At 43.7% G+C, this 15,894-nt stretch overlaps 1 protein-coding gene across 23 annotated transcripts in view; it reads right to left on the minus strand.

Annotated features, from left to right (window-relative positions):
* Rbfox1 (RNA binding fox-1 homolog 1) overlaps positions 1-15,894 on the minus strand; it is a 1,331,252-nt gene that overhangs the window by 14,841 nt on the left and 1,300,517 nt on the right. For 13 of the 23 annotated variants that reach the window (XR_007106087.1, XM_047533397.1, XM_047533394.1 and 10 more), the window contains one exon: positions 2,705-2,757. The exons of the other annotated variants lie outside the window; for them this stretch is intronic. Coding sequence is in view for 12 of the 13 variants with exons in the window: in XM_047533397.1 (XP_047389353.1) it covers positions 2,705-2,757 (53 nt within the window). In the remaining variant the exon portion in view is untranslated. The remainder of the gene's footprint in view (positions 1-2,704; positions 2,758-15,894) is intronic. 23 annotated transcript variants of the gene reach the window in all.

Consider the following 15,894-nt stretch of genomic DNA (forward strand, 5'->3'; position numbering starts at 1 on the left):
CTCCTGCAGAATCTAAGTCATGGAGACTCTTGATCCTACAGAGGAGGAGACTGTCTATCCAAGTGCTAAAGGTGGGTGCAGTAGGAGCTCTTAAAGGGACAGCGCCCCGTGGTACCCCTCACCACAAAATAAAGCAAAGCAAGCAATACCATTGTTGGAACCACTGAGTTAGAAAATCAATGTCCCTGTAAACGCGGTCTCACAGTCCACGAATGCTAAGGAAAAACATTTATTCTACGTGGCTAACAGAAGCAAAATTGACATTTTGGCATACTCTGCAAAAGTCTCCAGTAAAAATTGTCACTTTGCCTTGGGGAACTTACAGGCTGCCGTTGCCCCTGCATAATGATTCTCATCTCCCCGTTGCTACCCTAAGTCACAGCAGGACTGTCCGGCCAGCTCTTCTGCCGACCGCAGGATTTCACGTGAGCACGTCTTTATAAGGATCTCAGGTATAAAATCCAGCATGCCCACAGACAGATCTTAGGCATCTTGCTGATTTCTTTCTCCACTTAAGAAGAGAGACTTTGTCTTTAGCCAAACCCTGGTGTTTGCAGATATCAGGATGCAATGGCCTGCCCTTGCGGGGGTGTTTGCGCAAGGAGGCGAGATCCCGGCGGGCGTGCCCTGGGGCGCGTGGGGGTGCTGGGTTCCAGCACATAGAGGAGGAAGCCCTCGGAGACCCTCACTTCCCTGCAGTGCTGATGCCTCTTTCCCACTACGGATTGTGGTGAGATAAGCTGACATGTGATTGATATGGGTGTCTCCATCTTCATGCTCGATTCAAAATTCAAAGTTCAAATGAAACCTTCTGAAGCCCACGACATAGTATTAATATGACCATCGAAGGACCAGGGATATCGCTCTCAATTTGAAATGTGATCAATAGCAATTCATTAAGAATTCACTGAGCAGCCATTTGGAATTAAATAAGATGGGTGGAAACACCTGCTGTCCTCATACAGATGCTCACTGCCGTCGCTGTTTTGGAACACGGTACGTGGGTCGCTTGCTGGCACGGCAGGGTGTGTTAAGTCAGGGATGAGAGGGGTTTCTATATTTTATGTTGTAACATTTCAATGTTTGCTCTGTGATGTCAGATATAGCCCAAGACACCCTGGAACCCGCACAGAGTGTCACAGGGAAGACAGAAGTTCTAGAATCCAGCAAGTCCACAGACGGCATTAACAATTTAAACCAATACTGCCCACTCCAACATCCGGCCTGGCCTGCGTGTTCTCTTGAGTTGCCTGTGCCCCTCTCTTAAGGCTCTGAACCCCTGGAAACCCAGGAACACTCCTCGGCCCCGCCCAGCAATGCCACCTGCTTCTGTGAGGTGTTCGTGGAGTGCTAAGAAGTTACCACCTCTCACAGGGAGAAGCAGAGATCTTTAAGGCTGGGGTTGGAAGTGGAGAAGCAGCACGGTCATTGTCAAAGGGATTGCATACAAATGGAGTAAGCAGTTGCTTTTAAAAAATCAGCATGCATACCTCTGGAACTCACAGGGTCAGACTTCAAAGCATTAAAAACACTGAGACCAATTATTACATGGAATGATGCAGAGTTTGGGGGTAGTCCTGCTTTTTGGGACAAAGAAGGCCAGGGGCATTTCCCTGAATCTGTCCTTCCTTTCTCTCATTCTCACCAAAGACTCCAAATAGGGAGAGGAGCATTAGCAAGCAAGCCTTTTGACTGCTTCATGGACAACGGTGGCTCGTAACAGATGAGGGTCTATTTGTAAGCTCGGGCTTAATGTCTGCTTGTGAAGGTCCTGACACGCTCAAGTCAGCAATGGATGACTGTTATGTCCTTCCTCGTTGACCAAGAGCAACGCACTGGCAAGACTTCCTAGTAATTATTTTGGATATAATTTAGGCCTTAAAAACCAAAAGGAAAAAAGGGGGGAAAAAAAGAAAAAGAAAAAAAAAATCTGATATTAGTTAAGACACTCACCTATCTTGGCATTTCATCAAGTAATTCCATGCTAATGCAAGTACAAACTGAATTGTTCTGAACCACATCAAAGCAAAAAGACAGGCGTCATTTCAATGGACGTTATCATGCAACTGCGCAGTTTCCATTGGCCAATGTGCTGGGTTCAAAACCAAAAACTCTGTCTCTCTAAGTCCTGCTACTTGAGGTATGTTTTGAAGGAGAGGAAATGGAGAATCTTCAATTAATAGAACGAAGATCTCCTTCTTATAAGACAAAGATAATTATGCTTCCTGATGCCTCTGGCTTTATGGATGCAGTCTTTTAGGGTCTATAATATTCTACAAAGATCCCAAATAATTCACATTTCAGTCTCTATGAACCCAGATATAATGTGTCAAAAAAAAAAAAAAAAAACACAGAAGTCACAGGTCTGGGTCTCTAATCTCCCGTGATCAGTATTTCACCATAAGAATACTGATTATACTGTGAGATTTTAATGTGGGTTCATTCAACATCATCTTATTTTTCTGGGCCATGTAGTCTTAAAATCAGAAATAAAAGCATCAAAGGTAGCAAAATACCTAATGTCTTTTTATATGGCAGAGCCGACAGGCTTCAGTTCTACTCCAAAGGTATAGGATCTTTTTTTTTCTTTCTTTCTTTTTTTAACTAAACTTTCTAGAGTGACCAACTGCAGCATGTGAAGAAGGTGGGGGAAAAGGATATTGAGACTTGGATGGATGCATCAAGAAGTAGCAATGTTTTTTACCTGCAGAGGTGTTACAAGAAATTTCATCTGCTGCAACGAAGACGAACTGATTTCTGGAAGAGAAGATAAAATTCACAATACTGCTCGCTCAGGGGGAAATGTGCTCTCTGCCAGTTGGTTCGATGTGGACAGAGGAGGGCAGGGAAGGGAGCTGCATGGAAATGTGACGTACCTCGGACTCGAGAGCTTAGAAAGACCGTGGAATAGGCATGCGGGATGTCTTACACAGAGTCATGGGGCTGTCAGACTGTGGGGCGTGTACAAGCTGTTGCGTCAGAGTATTAATACTGTGTGTTACCAAACGTCATGCCAGGATGTGTTCTAAGGCCAGAGCATCTCAAACTGTGCTTGTGTGGATTTTTATGCTAAAAGGAGATTACAGTGAAAAAATATACATATATAGGCTACCTATTAGGAAAGGAGTACACTAGAGCTAGCTAGCATTATCACCAAATTCCAGACTTCATTATTATAGCAGACTAGCACATTATCAAAAACAGTTTTTTTTTAAAAAAAGGAAAGAAAAAGAAATGCTGTCCTTCCAGAAGAGAATGTTATGTGGTGCCAGGTCATGGGTAATAATTTCCTCACCAAACTAGGCTTGTTAGATAAAGAACGTGAAAGAACTCATCAATTGAAATAAACCCTGCCTCCCCAAATTATTTCTAATGATGCAATATTTGAAAGAAATTAAAAATGGAAAATGCTATTTTACTTTGATTTAGCAAATCCAGAAAGATGATAAAACTCTCTTAAGATGCTTCCAACTGTGACAATTATACAGTGTAAATCGTGTTCTAATTCAGAGGTAGTGTTTATTTCCCTAGAAATAAGAACATATGTGTCAGGAAGATTATAATGGTCCAGTGAGATCGACTAGGGCCTTAAATGCCTCAAAAGCATCAGCAGAAAGTATCTGGGTTCCCATTTCTTACCTTTTACTGTGCTTGTGGATTAGGAACCAAGATAAATGCAGTTCTTGTTGGATTTAATATGATTGGCTTTGTTCAATTATTTCAATGTTTAAGAAGCATCCAGTGATTGAGCATTTCTTAAAACATCTTAAGAAAGTTTTACTGTTGCATGGGGCACACCTAGAATATCAACAAAGCTACTATTTGAATATTCCCTAGAATTTAACATTCAGCTGAAAGTTCTACAACAGTAAAGCCTTAAAAAAAAAAAAAAAAAAAAAAAAAAAACCAAAACCAAAACCAAACAAACAAACAAAAAAAACCCACATGTGTCTGGAGAAGGGTATTTCTTTGACATAACAAAAGTCAAAACTAAGTTCATGCCTCACCCCTTCTAAGACAACAAAAGTTAATTCCATTGGATTTTTGCTCTTTTTTTGTTCTGACATAGCTTTTTCAACCTCATGATTATCTGAGGAGCAATGCAATTTGTGTCCTTAAAAATGAAGGAGGAATTTTAATTGAATACTTGTTTTCAGTTACCCCTCTTTGACTTAAGGGACAGTAAGACATGGGCACCTTTAACCACGGGCATGATGTTTTCAGGGTGCACTTGATGGGCACCTAGCAGGACCTCTATTTCCACAAAATTCACAAGAACACTCCCATAACCAAGCACGACACCCAGTTTATCCAAAGGGGCAGGTTCTTTGGAATAGGTGCTCACATACACAGGAGGAAGGGGGCTTAATCAGGTAGCTCTATCCCACTCATATTCCCTGATTCTAGGAGAGCTGGGAAACTCGTGTTTCTCTTCTGCCTGGTCCCTAAGAAACTGCCCAAGGTGTAGACACGAGGGGAGTCATTTGGAGGCACCCCACACAGATTCAAAATGGTGATTCAATGGAGAGTACATTAAAAATGTAACCTACAAGTATTATCAAAGAAATCAGGGCTGGGGAGTTAGCTCAGTTGGTAGAGAGCCTTCCTCACAAGCACGAAGGCCTGTGTTCAATCTCCAGCACTGCACAAAAGAAACAAAAAAAACAACTTTTTCCTTATTTTTTCTAGAATTTTATGAAATATGATGATATCCTTATAAGACTCTTCTCTTTGACACTATACACTTCAAAATTTCCTTCCTTCCTCCCTCCCACCCTTCCTTCCTATTCCTTTCTTTCTTCTTCCACTTTGGCTAACCTATGTCTCTTGATTTTTTTTTTTTTCCTCACAGTGTCTTTAGGATTCCCGAGGAAGTTTTTAAACAAAGTGAGTTATCTCTCCTTTGATAACTCACTCTCTCCAAAACAACTGGCTTAGGTGATTTCTGATTATGAAATAAAATCAATCTTAAAGCATAAAAAGTTATTAGAATGATACTTAAAGAATACATCATATTCTTTAAGTGATACTTAAAGAATACAGGGCAGTGGTGTGCACCTGTACTCCTGGCTACTCTGGAGGCTGAGGCGGGAGGACTACTTGAGCCCAGGAGTCCAGGACCAGACTGTGTCTCAGAAAAAAAAAAAAAAAAAAAAAAAAAAGCTATGGACTTTGCAAATAATACCAAAACAGTTACTAACATTTTAATGGTAGCCATCTGGATGCCTCAATGCCATACTACTTTGTTTTATTTTACAATGCCACCAACAATTCCATTACATCCCAGGAAAGTCACCAAGAAGTGCCAGAAATGTGTCTTTCTGCAGAGCTGACTGAGCCCGTGAAGTCCATCTGTGAGATTCCCCACCTCTGAACTATGCTGTCATCAACTGAGTACGGAGTGATCAGTGGGAAGGGGCTGGAGGGGCTGGTATGAGGGGCCAAGGGGAGAACCGCTCGGGAGCTACAAGAGCAGGTGTCACGTCAGCAGCTGTATCTGCTAGGCTGTCCTGCTGTTGCTATGCATGGTTCTGTTCCTTCCACTTTGACCTTGAAAACCTACAATCTATTGAGGTGGCCCATCTGTGATGGAGGGGTCCAGGAAATCATTCACCCCAACCCACCAGAAAGACATGATCCAAGCTTATCCAGATCACTGAGAAGTCAGCTGTCCCCCGACAAGTTCTGGAAAAGTCAAATGACCAGAGCAATGCAGGTGTGCTCTGGAGAGTGGGGCCAGAGTCTGCTGCTCTCTGACAACCCTAGCTTCTCTTTGCTCTCAACCCAGACCCAAGGACTTAGACATCAAATTGCCCCAGATTTCCAGCAAACTGGTCTGTTGCTTGGTCAAAAAGGATAAAGTCTGGCTGGTAGTTCTCCACTCCGGTTGCACATCATAAGCACATCTAAGAATTTCTGGTGACCAGGCTACACCTAAGACTGATTAGATGGGAGTCTCTGTAGGTGAGTCTCAGCTGCTGGTGGTTTCTAAACACTCACAGGTAACTCATGTGTAGCAGCTTTTGAGAGCTACTTGGGTAGCTGAATGGCTCTCACCTGGGCTGCTTCTTGGAGTCCCAGGGAGATGTTGAGCGTGCTCTCGAGGGGCTGTCACCTGAGGGTCTGGCTTACCTGATCTGGGGAGGGGTCTGAAGAACGCTCTGCAGGTGATCCTGCTGTGTGCGCAGTGGCACCAGTGCAGAGTGGCAGGGAGCTGAAGCCCTGAAGCCTTGCCAGTTTTGCCTAATTTTGCAGCTTCTATCTGGTTACCACGCCAACATCTAGGGCATCCCTAGGCTGCAAAAGAAGCAGCTATGGAAACTTGTCGCTGTGACCAGGGACTTTCCCAACACCTTCTGAGAGCACGGACCCTAAATCTCATTCTGGAGGGAAAGCTGGTCTCCAGCAGCTATCATGTCACATTCGCTGTATCTGATTCCTGGACTCTTCCCCTCATTTTGAGGGAACTTACTTCCTGTGGATTTACTCAATGTCATCTCTCCTCGGGCCTTTCCATATTTTCTTCTAGGCTGCCTATAATACTACCTTTACCAATTCTCTCACCCCCAAATTCCTTTCTACATTCTGTTGGTCTTTCCTACTCCAGGATTTCTCAAGTTTCCCTGAAGATAAGAATTACCTGGAATGCTTGTTAAAAATATAAATTTCTGATTTTTGACCCTGACCATCTAAATTAGAATTTTTATGAGAGTGGTCTGGTGATGTAGGCATTCAGTTGGAACCCAGGCCCGCCGACTGACGAGCTCAAGGGAACGCCGTCCTCCTTGAGTTCCAGGCAATAGGTGTGCAGAGGAAATTGTGACTCCAGTTACACCTTTTCATGGTGGAGAAGCTGGGGAAACCTTGCTGAGAAAGGTTTCCTGCAGATTCACTCCCTTTGAAGTTTCAAAGCCCACCTTCCCTAGGAAAGGCTTCATGGGAGAAGGGAGGATTACTAATTTAACAAAAAGAAGCAAATGGTAAATTACTGAATCCAGAGGCAAATGCTACACTTGCCTTGCCTCTTGGGGATGTTAACTCTAAGGGCTAGTGCCTGACATTAATGGTGCAATTGTCTCTGACAGAAGGTTGCTCAGAATCACACAAAGGTAGTAACTCATTTAATTTTCCTTACAAGCCTGGTACTGCTCCCAACTTTGGAGGTGAGGAAACTGGGACGTACCATGTAGGCAAGCTGCTACCATGGGGGTGAAACAGGAAGACAGTCATCTGGGCTCAAGATGCCACCTCTCACACCTTCTCTAAGGTTCTTCCAGGGGTACTGATGGTGGGGGACACTCCATCAGCAGGAGAGTGTCTCTTACTGTTGTTCTGCATCCTCAGCTTCTCTGAGACAAAAGCATAGAGCATTTGGATTCCTCTTCAGGTCTGATATAATTGAGGTTTCAGAGACATCATTATGAATATATTCTGCTTAGCAAGGCCTCCAGATGCAGGAGTGATCAGAGGCACTCTCTTTCTATTATATCCCCAGACTTCCTTTTATTTTAAGGTGGTTTGCATAGGCCCACCATCTAGACTTTAGATCTGACTCCGTTGGCAGGATATTTCAATCAGTCCTGGGGATTGCCACAGATCATCTTTATTTCTCACTTTTTTCTTGGGCTAAATCTCATCACTTTACAATTTTCTTTCTTCTAAAAATCACCCATGGCTGAATTCTAAGAGTCAAATTAAAATAGTCGCCGGTCTGTATTGCTGGAGGGGATCCGAGGAGGTGGCTACCAAGTGAAGAGGGAACTTCTGGCACCAACCCATGGAAACCAGACTGTAAATGGTCCCCATTAAATAATAGTGGCTTTAAGTTTTATTGTTAATCTTTGGCCCTTAATTTCATTATATCACTATTATTACACAAAACTCAGGAATGATATCATCCACAGCAAGACTCTTCTCGCAGCAAATACAATGAATATTGAATCTCTCCCTCTCTTTTTCTTTCTGTCTCTGATGTATATTTAAAAATCCTTCAAGGACATCTAGTGGAAAATCCCACAGCCTGAGAAGTCAGTCTTCCGGCCTGACAGACGGCATCCAGGATGCCTGAAGACAGTAGAAGGATGAAGTCAAGTTCATTTTACATGTTGGTTCTGCCACATCTGTGGGCTCTAAGGCTTCCTTCCCAGGCTGCCCACTTGAAAGTTTTTAAAAACAAAATACTGATGACCAGGACTGTTCCCCAAACATTTAAGCCAGAATCCAAGCGTCCCTCCCATGCTGGTGTGCCTGGAAGAGCCCTCAGGCGACTCCTATCCTCAGCCAGTGCAGAGCCCTCCGGTCTCCCTGTCTGAAAACCTCCGTGAACATCTGTGTTCTGCCTTTGCGGGACTGGGGAATTGTGTCTTTGGGGTTTAAAGTCAATTTCACTAATGTAGATTTCAACATTTTGCAACTACGATTTTGATATCTTTAATATGTCATTTAATGTTTATAATTAGTAATCACTTTATAACTATGCTCACCAAAATGCTTCCTTTTATGCATGTACAAACAAAGGTGGAAATTCACAATAATTTAGGCTATCTTGCTGTTCCTCTTAGAAAGTTGCTGGAAGGGCCATACGGAATCCAGCTCTGTACTTTCTTGGACATTAAACAGAATATGCAATAAGGCGCTCCAGCTACCACTCTCGTTGATGACTTTACTGAGCAGTTGACTCCCATTCTTCCTCCAGCCTGGATGGAGGAGAGGGGCTTGCTGCCTGCAGGCACTGAGCTGAGCCTAAGGCATGGGAAGCTGCATTCACCTCTGAGGTGCCATGAAAGATCTGCCTTGGGTTTTCCTGCCTGGAGTCAATAATCTAATTTGTATTTCAGATGTGTCACTGCGAAAGGGGGATTTACTTGCTTGGGATCAGTGATCACATCCAGGTCCTAGATTCCATTCCAGAATGGTACAAATCTCAATCAGATTCACATCTGCCCTGCCCTGTGGTTATTTTCATTAATACTTCATTTTCCCTGTTATTTTTATTTCTCCTTTAGAACCAGATCACATATACTTCAATGGGCTGTGGCAAACGGTAGAGTGAGATGCAGTATAAACAGACAGACAAGCAAACAATACACAGATTACCTAGAGAGCTCTTGAAGGACCTATCCTGATTCCATTTCTAGAGGGAAAATACATTAAGATACACTTAAAAATGTTTCATTTAGACACAGTTCCTTTTGCTAATATTGCATACATAAAAATGCCCCAATGGAAAAAGAGAGAAGGGTGGTGAACCTGTCCTTAATGGGAAAATTCTCCCATGGAGCCCTGGGTTTGGGAAATGGAGGTGCAAGCGCATCTCCATCAGCTGGAGACCCTTCGTCACTGCAGCTCCTCTGACATTTGACATCCTCCCATTTGCCCCTGTGTTTCTGTCTTAGGCTCAAGAGGAACAGGGCTAACAGCCAATCTGGGAGCCATGCCCTGGATAGCTACCAGCTATCTTCCACATCATCTCACCTTCCTGGGTCTAGCTTTACTCATTTGGAAAATGGGGATTAAAAAAATAGCATATAAAATAGCATATGTTATAGACTTCTTGTGCAAATTTAATGATTGAAAAAATTAATGTAAAATCACTGTATGAGGGGAACATTGGCATTGATATTTTGGGCTGTGCAGACTCATGAAAGGTATCAACTCTTCTGTCCCCACCCAGGGAACAGGGAAGGCAACTGGCTTTGCAGAAACCTAAGGCAGTGGTTGCCTCGGGGCTGGGTTTATGCTGGGAGCCGTCGGCATTTCCCCTAGGAAGCTGATGCCTCTCTGGCAGGTTGATTTGTCCCCTGTGCAAGAAGAGAAAGTCCAAAGAGAAAGAGGAACGTGGAGGGGAGACAATCTGAGCTCATGGGACCCCACTTCTCTTTTTGAGGATACTGGGGATTGAACTCAGGGGTACCTGACCACTGAGCCACAGCGGTTGGGGAGCCCTATTTTGTATTTTATTTGGAGACGGGGTCTCACTGACTTGCTTAGGGCCTCACTTTTGCTGAAGCTGGCTTTGACCTCACGATCCTCCCGCCTCAGCCTCCCGAGCCTCTGTGATTACAAGCATGTGCCACCACGCCCACGAGGAAACTTGTTTTGAACTCAACAACAGAACAAAAGGCCCCCATAGTTTATGATGCTGGTTATCATCATATAATGTGCTGACAGTTGTAAGTCAGGCTGTACCTGAAGGGCTCTGTCAAGGCACACGGGGAATTTTCAACCACCCAATGGGGCAATAATCACTTATCAGCCTCCCATTACAGAGAAGGCGGTTGGTTGAAGATCCAATAGTTCAGATTGCTTGCCTGTATGATCTCACGTAGTAAACAACTCTACCGAGACGTGATCCTTCCTTAAATCTACATCTGTGACCTTAGTTTGTGCCTCTGTAGCAAAGACTTTCTAGAGAGTGTGCAAGTCAGAGAGAAGTGCATTGAGCATGAAAGATCCCATTTCTATCCTGACACAGACAGGTACTGTCCTGTCCCAAAGGGCTCAGAGATTGCCTGCTCTAAAACTGACTCACACTTTAGAATGAATGCAGATTGCTCACTATTCCCACGATGCATCTAGTGCTTACAAATCATCATTCACACTCTTATCTGTCAATCAGATTGGGTTACTATTGATGACATTGGCATCCCCTCCTTTAGTTTTAATGTTCCCTTTCATCTCGTCTGATTCTAATTGGTATGATGCAGATGAGGTAACTGAGGTTCCATCATGTTAACAGAAATCGAATGAGATTTTTCTAGGTCACATTTCACATTAATGTGAGTCTGTTATGCAATCATCGACAAGATATGAGGATGGAATCACTTGCTCTACCCTTTGATTCTGGAGGTAAAGGAAATGATTAACCATGGCCATAGGCGAAAGGAAGAAAGAAGTCATACAGAATGAATTTCCAGGGAGGCTGGACCATTGACAGCTCTCCAAAACGGAGAGCAGGGAGATGGTAAGTGATCGGGGGAACCACTGGTCAAGGTCAAGGTCAAGGTCAATGGACGTCTGTTACAGGTCAGGCCAAGCATCTCAATCTGGATGATCAAGACGATGGAGGGAGAAGGGTGTTTTTCCTTGCTTATGTTTCGGCTCCTCAAAATCAATTAATCTATTGGAAAGATCACACATTGCATTGCAACAAAAATGAGCCCAGAAACAATGACAAAATTGACTGGTGCCTCTTGATGGAGACACTCTCTGGTTCTCATTCAGCAACCTCCCATCTCTCTTGAGAATGGCCCCTGCTCTAAATGCTCTGTATGTTAATTAAATATGAAATGCACTATGGTTTTGAGGAGAATCTAATTCCAGAGGAATCCATCACTGTGCTCCACACCAGGGAGAAAACCATAAGAAGTCATTTATTTCTGTCGAATGACTGTTCACATGCTTGCGCTGCACAGAAATATGGAAATAAAAGAGCGGCCACATATAAACAGAAATTGGTTCTTCTGGGCACAGAAATCAACTTGGGTTCATTTGTACTGAATCAGAACTTGCTTTGATCACCTTAAAGGGAATAGTTAGGATTTTTAGTGAAAAGTTGCAATCTAATCCCAAAAGATAATATCTATCTTATATCAAAAAACAAAACAAAACAAAAAAACCAACAACAACATGCAAATGAACAATAACAACAAGGAGAAAAGAAAATGAGGCCAAGAAGTGGAGGGTTTCATTTTTATTGCCACATCCACAAACGTTTCATGAGCCGGGAGCCTATCTCCTGGGTTTTTCCTCCTTCCACTTTACTGGGTCACTGTCTTCTCTGAAGGGCATTCTGTATTTGCATGGAAATGGCTCATCCAGAGACCTTGGAGAGCACCTTCCCACCAGAGGCTTCTGACCTACCTTGGAAAATGCCAGGTTGCTAGCCTGCCTCTAAACCTTCACAGCTCAAGGGCCCTGATGGTGCTGCCTGATATACAAGCTTTATTTGCTTTTCTGTGGCCCATCAAGTCAATGATCTGCAGCCTGGAAAGTGTGTAATTAGGCTATGACATGACCAAAGGAGTGTTACACCTTGTCTTGTCACCGGCAAAAATGTCTCCCCACGTGGCTGCACCAGCTATGGTCCATTGGGTTTGGAATTTCCCTTAATGCCTCCCCAGCTCCTTGTTGGTCCAGTCTGTGGACTGTTAGAGGACTGGTCCTTTTTATGTTTAACTGCTCCCACTACATATCCATCCAATAGTGCTTAGCGGTTGCTCAGACACCACTATAGATGAAGAGCCAATGCCAATTACTTCTTGAAACAAAAATTTGAACTTTTTCTTTTAATGTGTGCATCCGATGTCTGAAAATGAGAAGTAAGAGTCATTCAGGAACTAGACCTCTCAGGACCAGCCCTGCCATTTTTCACCACTAAGAGTTCGGCATCTGTGGCCTCAAGTGGCAAAAGTCACAGTCGTGCCACTAGGAAAGGTCGTACGTTCCCTCCTCTACACCACTTCAGAACCAGCCTGCAGGCACCAAGGGGCTTCAGTAGAGAAATGGAGGGCTGCTCAGGACCAAATGCAATTACCTTAGTGATGGTGATTTTTTTTGGAGAAGGCCCAGTTGGAACCATTTTAAAAGGAGCACTGTCATCTATATTGTCTGTTTCATTAGGGAAGTTGAATTCTCCTGGCATGTGAACCTTATAATGGGCATCTCACAATCCTGCCATCTTTCTAGTTGCCCAAGCACTGCCTGCAATAATTAGCTTTGCTTTTCCTTCTTAAGGACCCTGAACCACTGAGAAAATCACTGAATCTGATGAGAAAGGGAACTTTAGGGAGAAAAGTAAAAGAATGATTTGTAAGGATATATCTGCATGTGTACATATGCATTTTCAATCTCCAGTTCCAATATCAGGCTGGACGTAGTGTTCTAGGCACTTGGAAAAGAAAGAAAGGTATCGGGGAACTCGCTTCTACCACATTCCTATTACAAGATGACAGAGCATCTTCTATTTTATTTTTATTGCAAAACCAAGGAAGCTCATCAGGATGAGTGCAAATAACAGAAAAGAGAAAAAATAAACTAAAAATAACAACTTCAACAAAGCACAGCCAGACAAGGGGCAGAGGAAGGACTCTTGACTACTACCAGGTTTTGACTCAACAGTCTAGACTCTGACTTCAAAATAGCTCTCCCTGACCCTGAACCCTTATCTCAGCTACAAGGGGCCATGGGGTCCTCTCATTCCCCAGAAGCCTCTGTGTGCCACACGGTCGGTCCCTGCTGACCTGGAATGCTGTCCTCACCAACCAGGCATGAAGGGCTCTCTGTATTTTTCCAAGTAGATTTCTCAAAATAAGAACTCCAGCATCAGGTTGCCAATACTTATTTTGCCAAACAAGAACATTAAAAATAAAATGGGATTTAAAAAAAATCTCTCCCATTTACTATCACCCTCATTTTATAGACGGAGAGCCACTGTTAGCAGCCGGATACAGACTGCGTGTTCCCTGAAGAGGCAGCTGAGGACCCCGTCAGGTTGTGCAAGTTCTTCTCTGTCTTGGTACATAGTAAATGAGCCACCACAGCTGTCGCTGGGTCTGGGAGATCCTGCTTCAGCTAAGCATATCCACCCCTCTGGGGCTTTCTCCTGAACACACAGCAAAGTTCAGGCACCAGGGCTGCTACTGCTGCAACCTGGAACAGCATCCACCCTCATCAGACTCGGCTGGGATCAGGGGCCTGGGAGACTCTGAACACTCCTCTGCTGTCCAGTTCGCACTGCCTGCCCTCACCAGAGCAGGATCCTCACAGTCCACACATTAAACTTTCCGAGTTCTACCGTACGGCAAGAAAGGTAAAATCACCAAGTCCGTAAACTGCAATGATATGTTTTTTAAGTAAACTTTCCATGAAGGAAAGGCCCTTTGTTGGTAAATTAAAATCCCATTCAGGATGCTTATATGCTTTATATGCTGATGGCTCCCTAAGGTTTATTATATGTCATTTGATAAGGACTCCAAATAGAATGGTGTATCATTTTAAATGCAATTATTTGCCTGTCTTAACAACAGCATTTCTCTATTACTTAATCTAAGTCCAGGAAAAAAAATAAATAAATAACACTCCTAAAACAGATAGAAAGTAGCCTGCACCGATGGCAATCAGCTCAAAGCCCTCTACTTCCTCAGTTCCGCTTGGACTAAGGATTGAGTTAGTTCTGTTTACTGTTGTTAAGCTTATGATGAAGTGTTATGGAAGGCAGAGACAGTCTTTTTCTTTCTCTTTTCTCTTTTCCTCTCTGTCTCCTTCCTTCTTTCCTGCCTTCCACCCAGCCACCCACCCACCGGTGCATTGATCTATTCTCTCTCTCTTTGCACCATCCCTGCATCTAACCATCTGTTTACATATGCCATCTATCTCTGTCATTGAAATAATTTTAAAGAGGAGTAGCCCAAATCCTCCCTGACCCCAAAGATATGCCCACTTACAGCTATTGAGTTCAAGAAAGAAATACTAATCTATTTCTCTCTGAAATAGAATGTTTTATTCATGGGTTGTGAGCATCAGATTTAAATGATGTTCTAGCGTGTGCCTTACATGTCTGCCTGAACTTGAAAAGCCCTCCCTTTCTTGCATTAAGATTTACCTAGCTGCACTCATGAGTCCCCTGTGAGGCCCCCCGGCATAGGTGTGGGTGCGGGGAGCTAGGTCACTGATCCTATGGCATTTCAGGGGGTTCCTATTAGGGTGATCAATACACAATTGCTTACGGCAAGTTCATAGAGCGTGCTTGCTGACAATGAAACTTTAAGGTCTTGAAAAACAAAACCAAGCAAAGCAAAACAAAACAAAACAAAACAAAAAACCAAAAGAGGGATAAAATAAAATAAATACAATCCTGTGACTGGCAATCTCCTTCACTCAGCCTAGGGACAACATGTGTCCTGGTGCTCTGAGAGTATGTCCAAAGCTTCCTGGCATTCAGGGATTTTCAAAGGAAATGCATGTTTTAAGTGAAAGAAGAAATGGCCCCTGGTAACTCTCAGTGCAATGGTGTTGCTATGAAATTTCCGAGTGAAACACTGGAACACGGTATTGCTTTCTTCTCTGACTGGTCTGTGGCTACTTTCTGCCTGAACATGAGGGACCTTTTCATGCACTGACCATTAGGAAATGTTAGAGTGTTAGCAAGCAGGACGAGATGACTGATGTCTGTCTTTCTAGAGAGATGTTTTCCTCCAAGCTACGTGCACGTCACACGTATTTTCCTAGACATTTGTGGCACCATTCACGGCCCAGGGAACCTTCCCCACCCCTCAACCCCAGTTTGACTGCTGAAAGATGCAACAGGGCCAAGTCATCTTACACACAGAAACCAAGAGCCAATCAAGAAGGAGAAGCCTGCCCCAGGCATAATTCAAGCAAGCCATTCATGGAGCTAATGTGATGGACCTGCCGAATCCAGAACGAAACACGAACACATCAGCAACACCAAGTGGCATGCAATGACCAGATGACCATAGGCACCACCGCCATGCTTTGATTGGTTCAAGCTCAGAAAACAATCTCATTGAGACTTTGGATGGATACCTTCCCATAAATCAAAGTGAGATTCAAAGGTTGGGTGAGGTCAAGCGCTTACCAAATGTTTCCTCGATGCCAAGAAAAGATGTTCGCCTATCCCCATTAAATTTGTCAACGAGACTATAAAATCACCTAGTTCAGCTCAGTCTTTTTCGTTTGGGAAAATCTCTGCCCACACCAGATGGTCTTCGTTCTGGAGGCCAACACTCAGAGACTCTTGGGGTGCTCCGAGATACTCAGCATGTGATCATTTACCAGGAAGATGACGGGCAGGGAGTTGCCAGGGGCCCAGAGAAGACCTCTGGGCAGTCCCGAGGTTACTGGAGTTCAATGTTTTTCAAAGGTCCCTGAATC

The sequence above is a fragment of the Sciurus carolinensis genome, chromosome 18 (genome assembly GCF_902686445.1).
Source record: "Sciurus carolinensis chromosome 18, mSciCar1.2, whole genome shotgun sequence".
Lineage (NCBI taxonomy): Eukaryota > Metazoa > Chordata > Mammalia > Rodentia > Sciuridae > Sciurus > Sciurus carolinensis.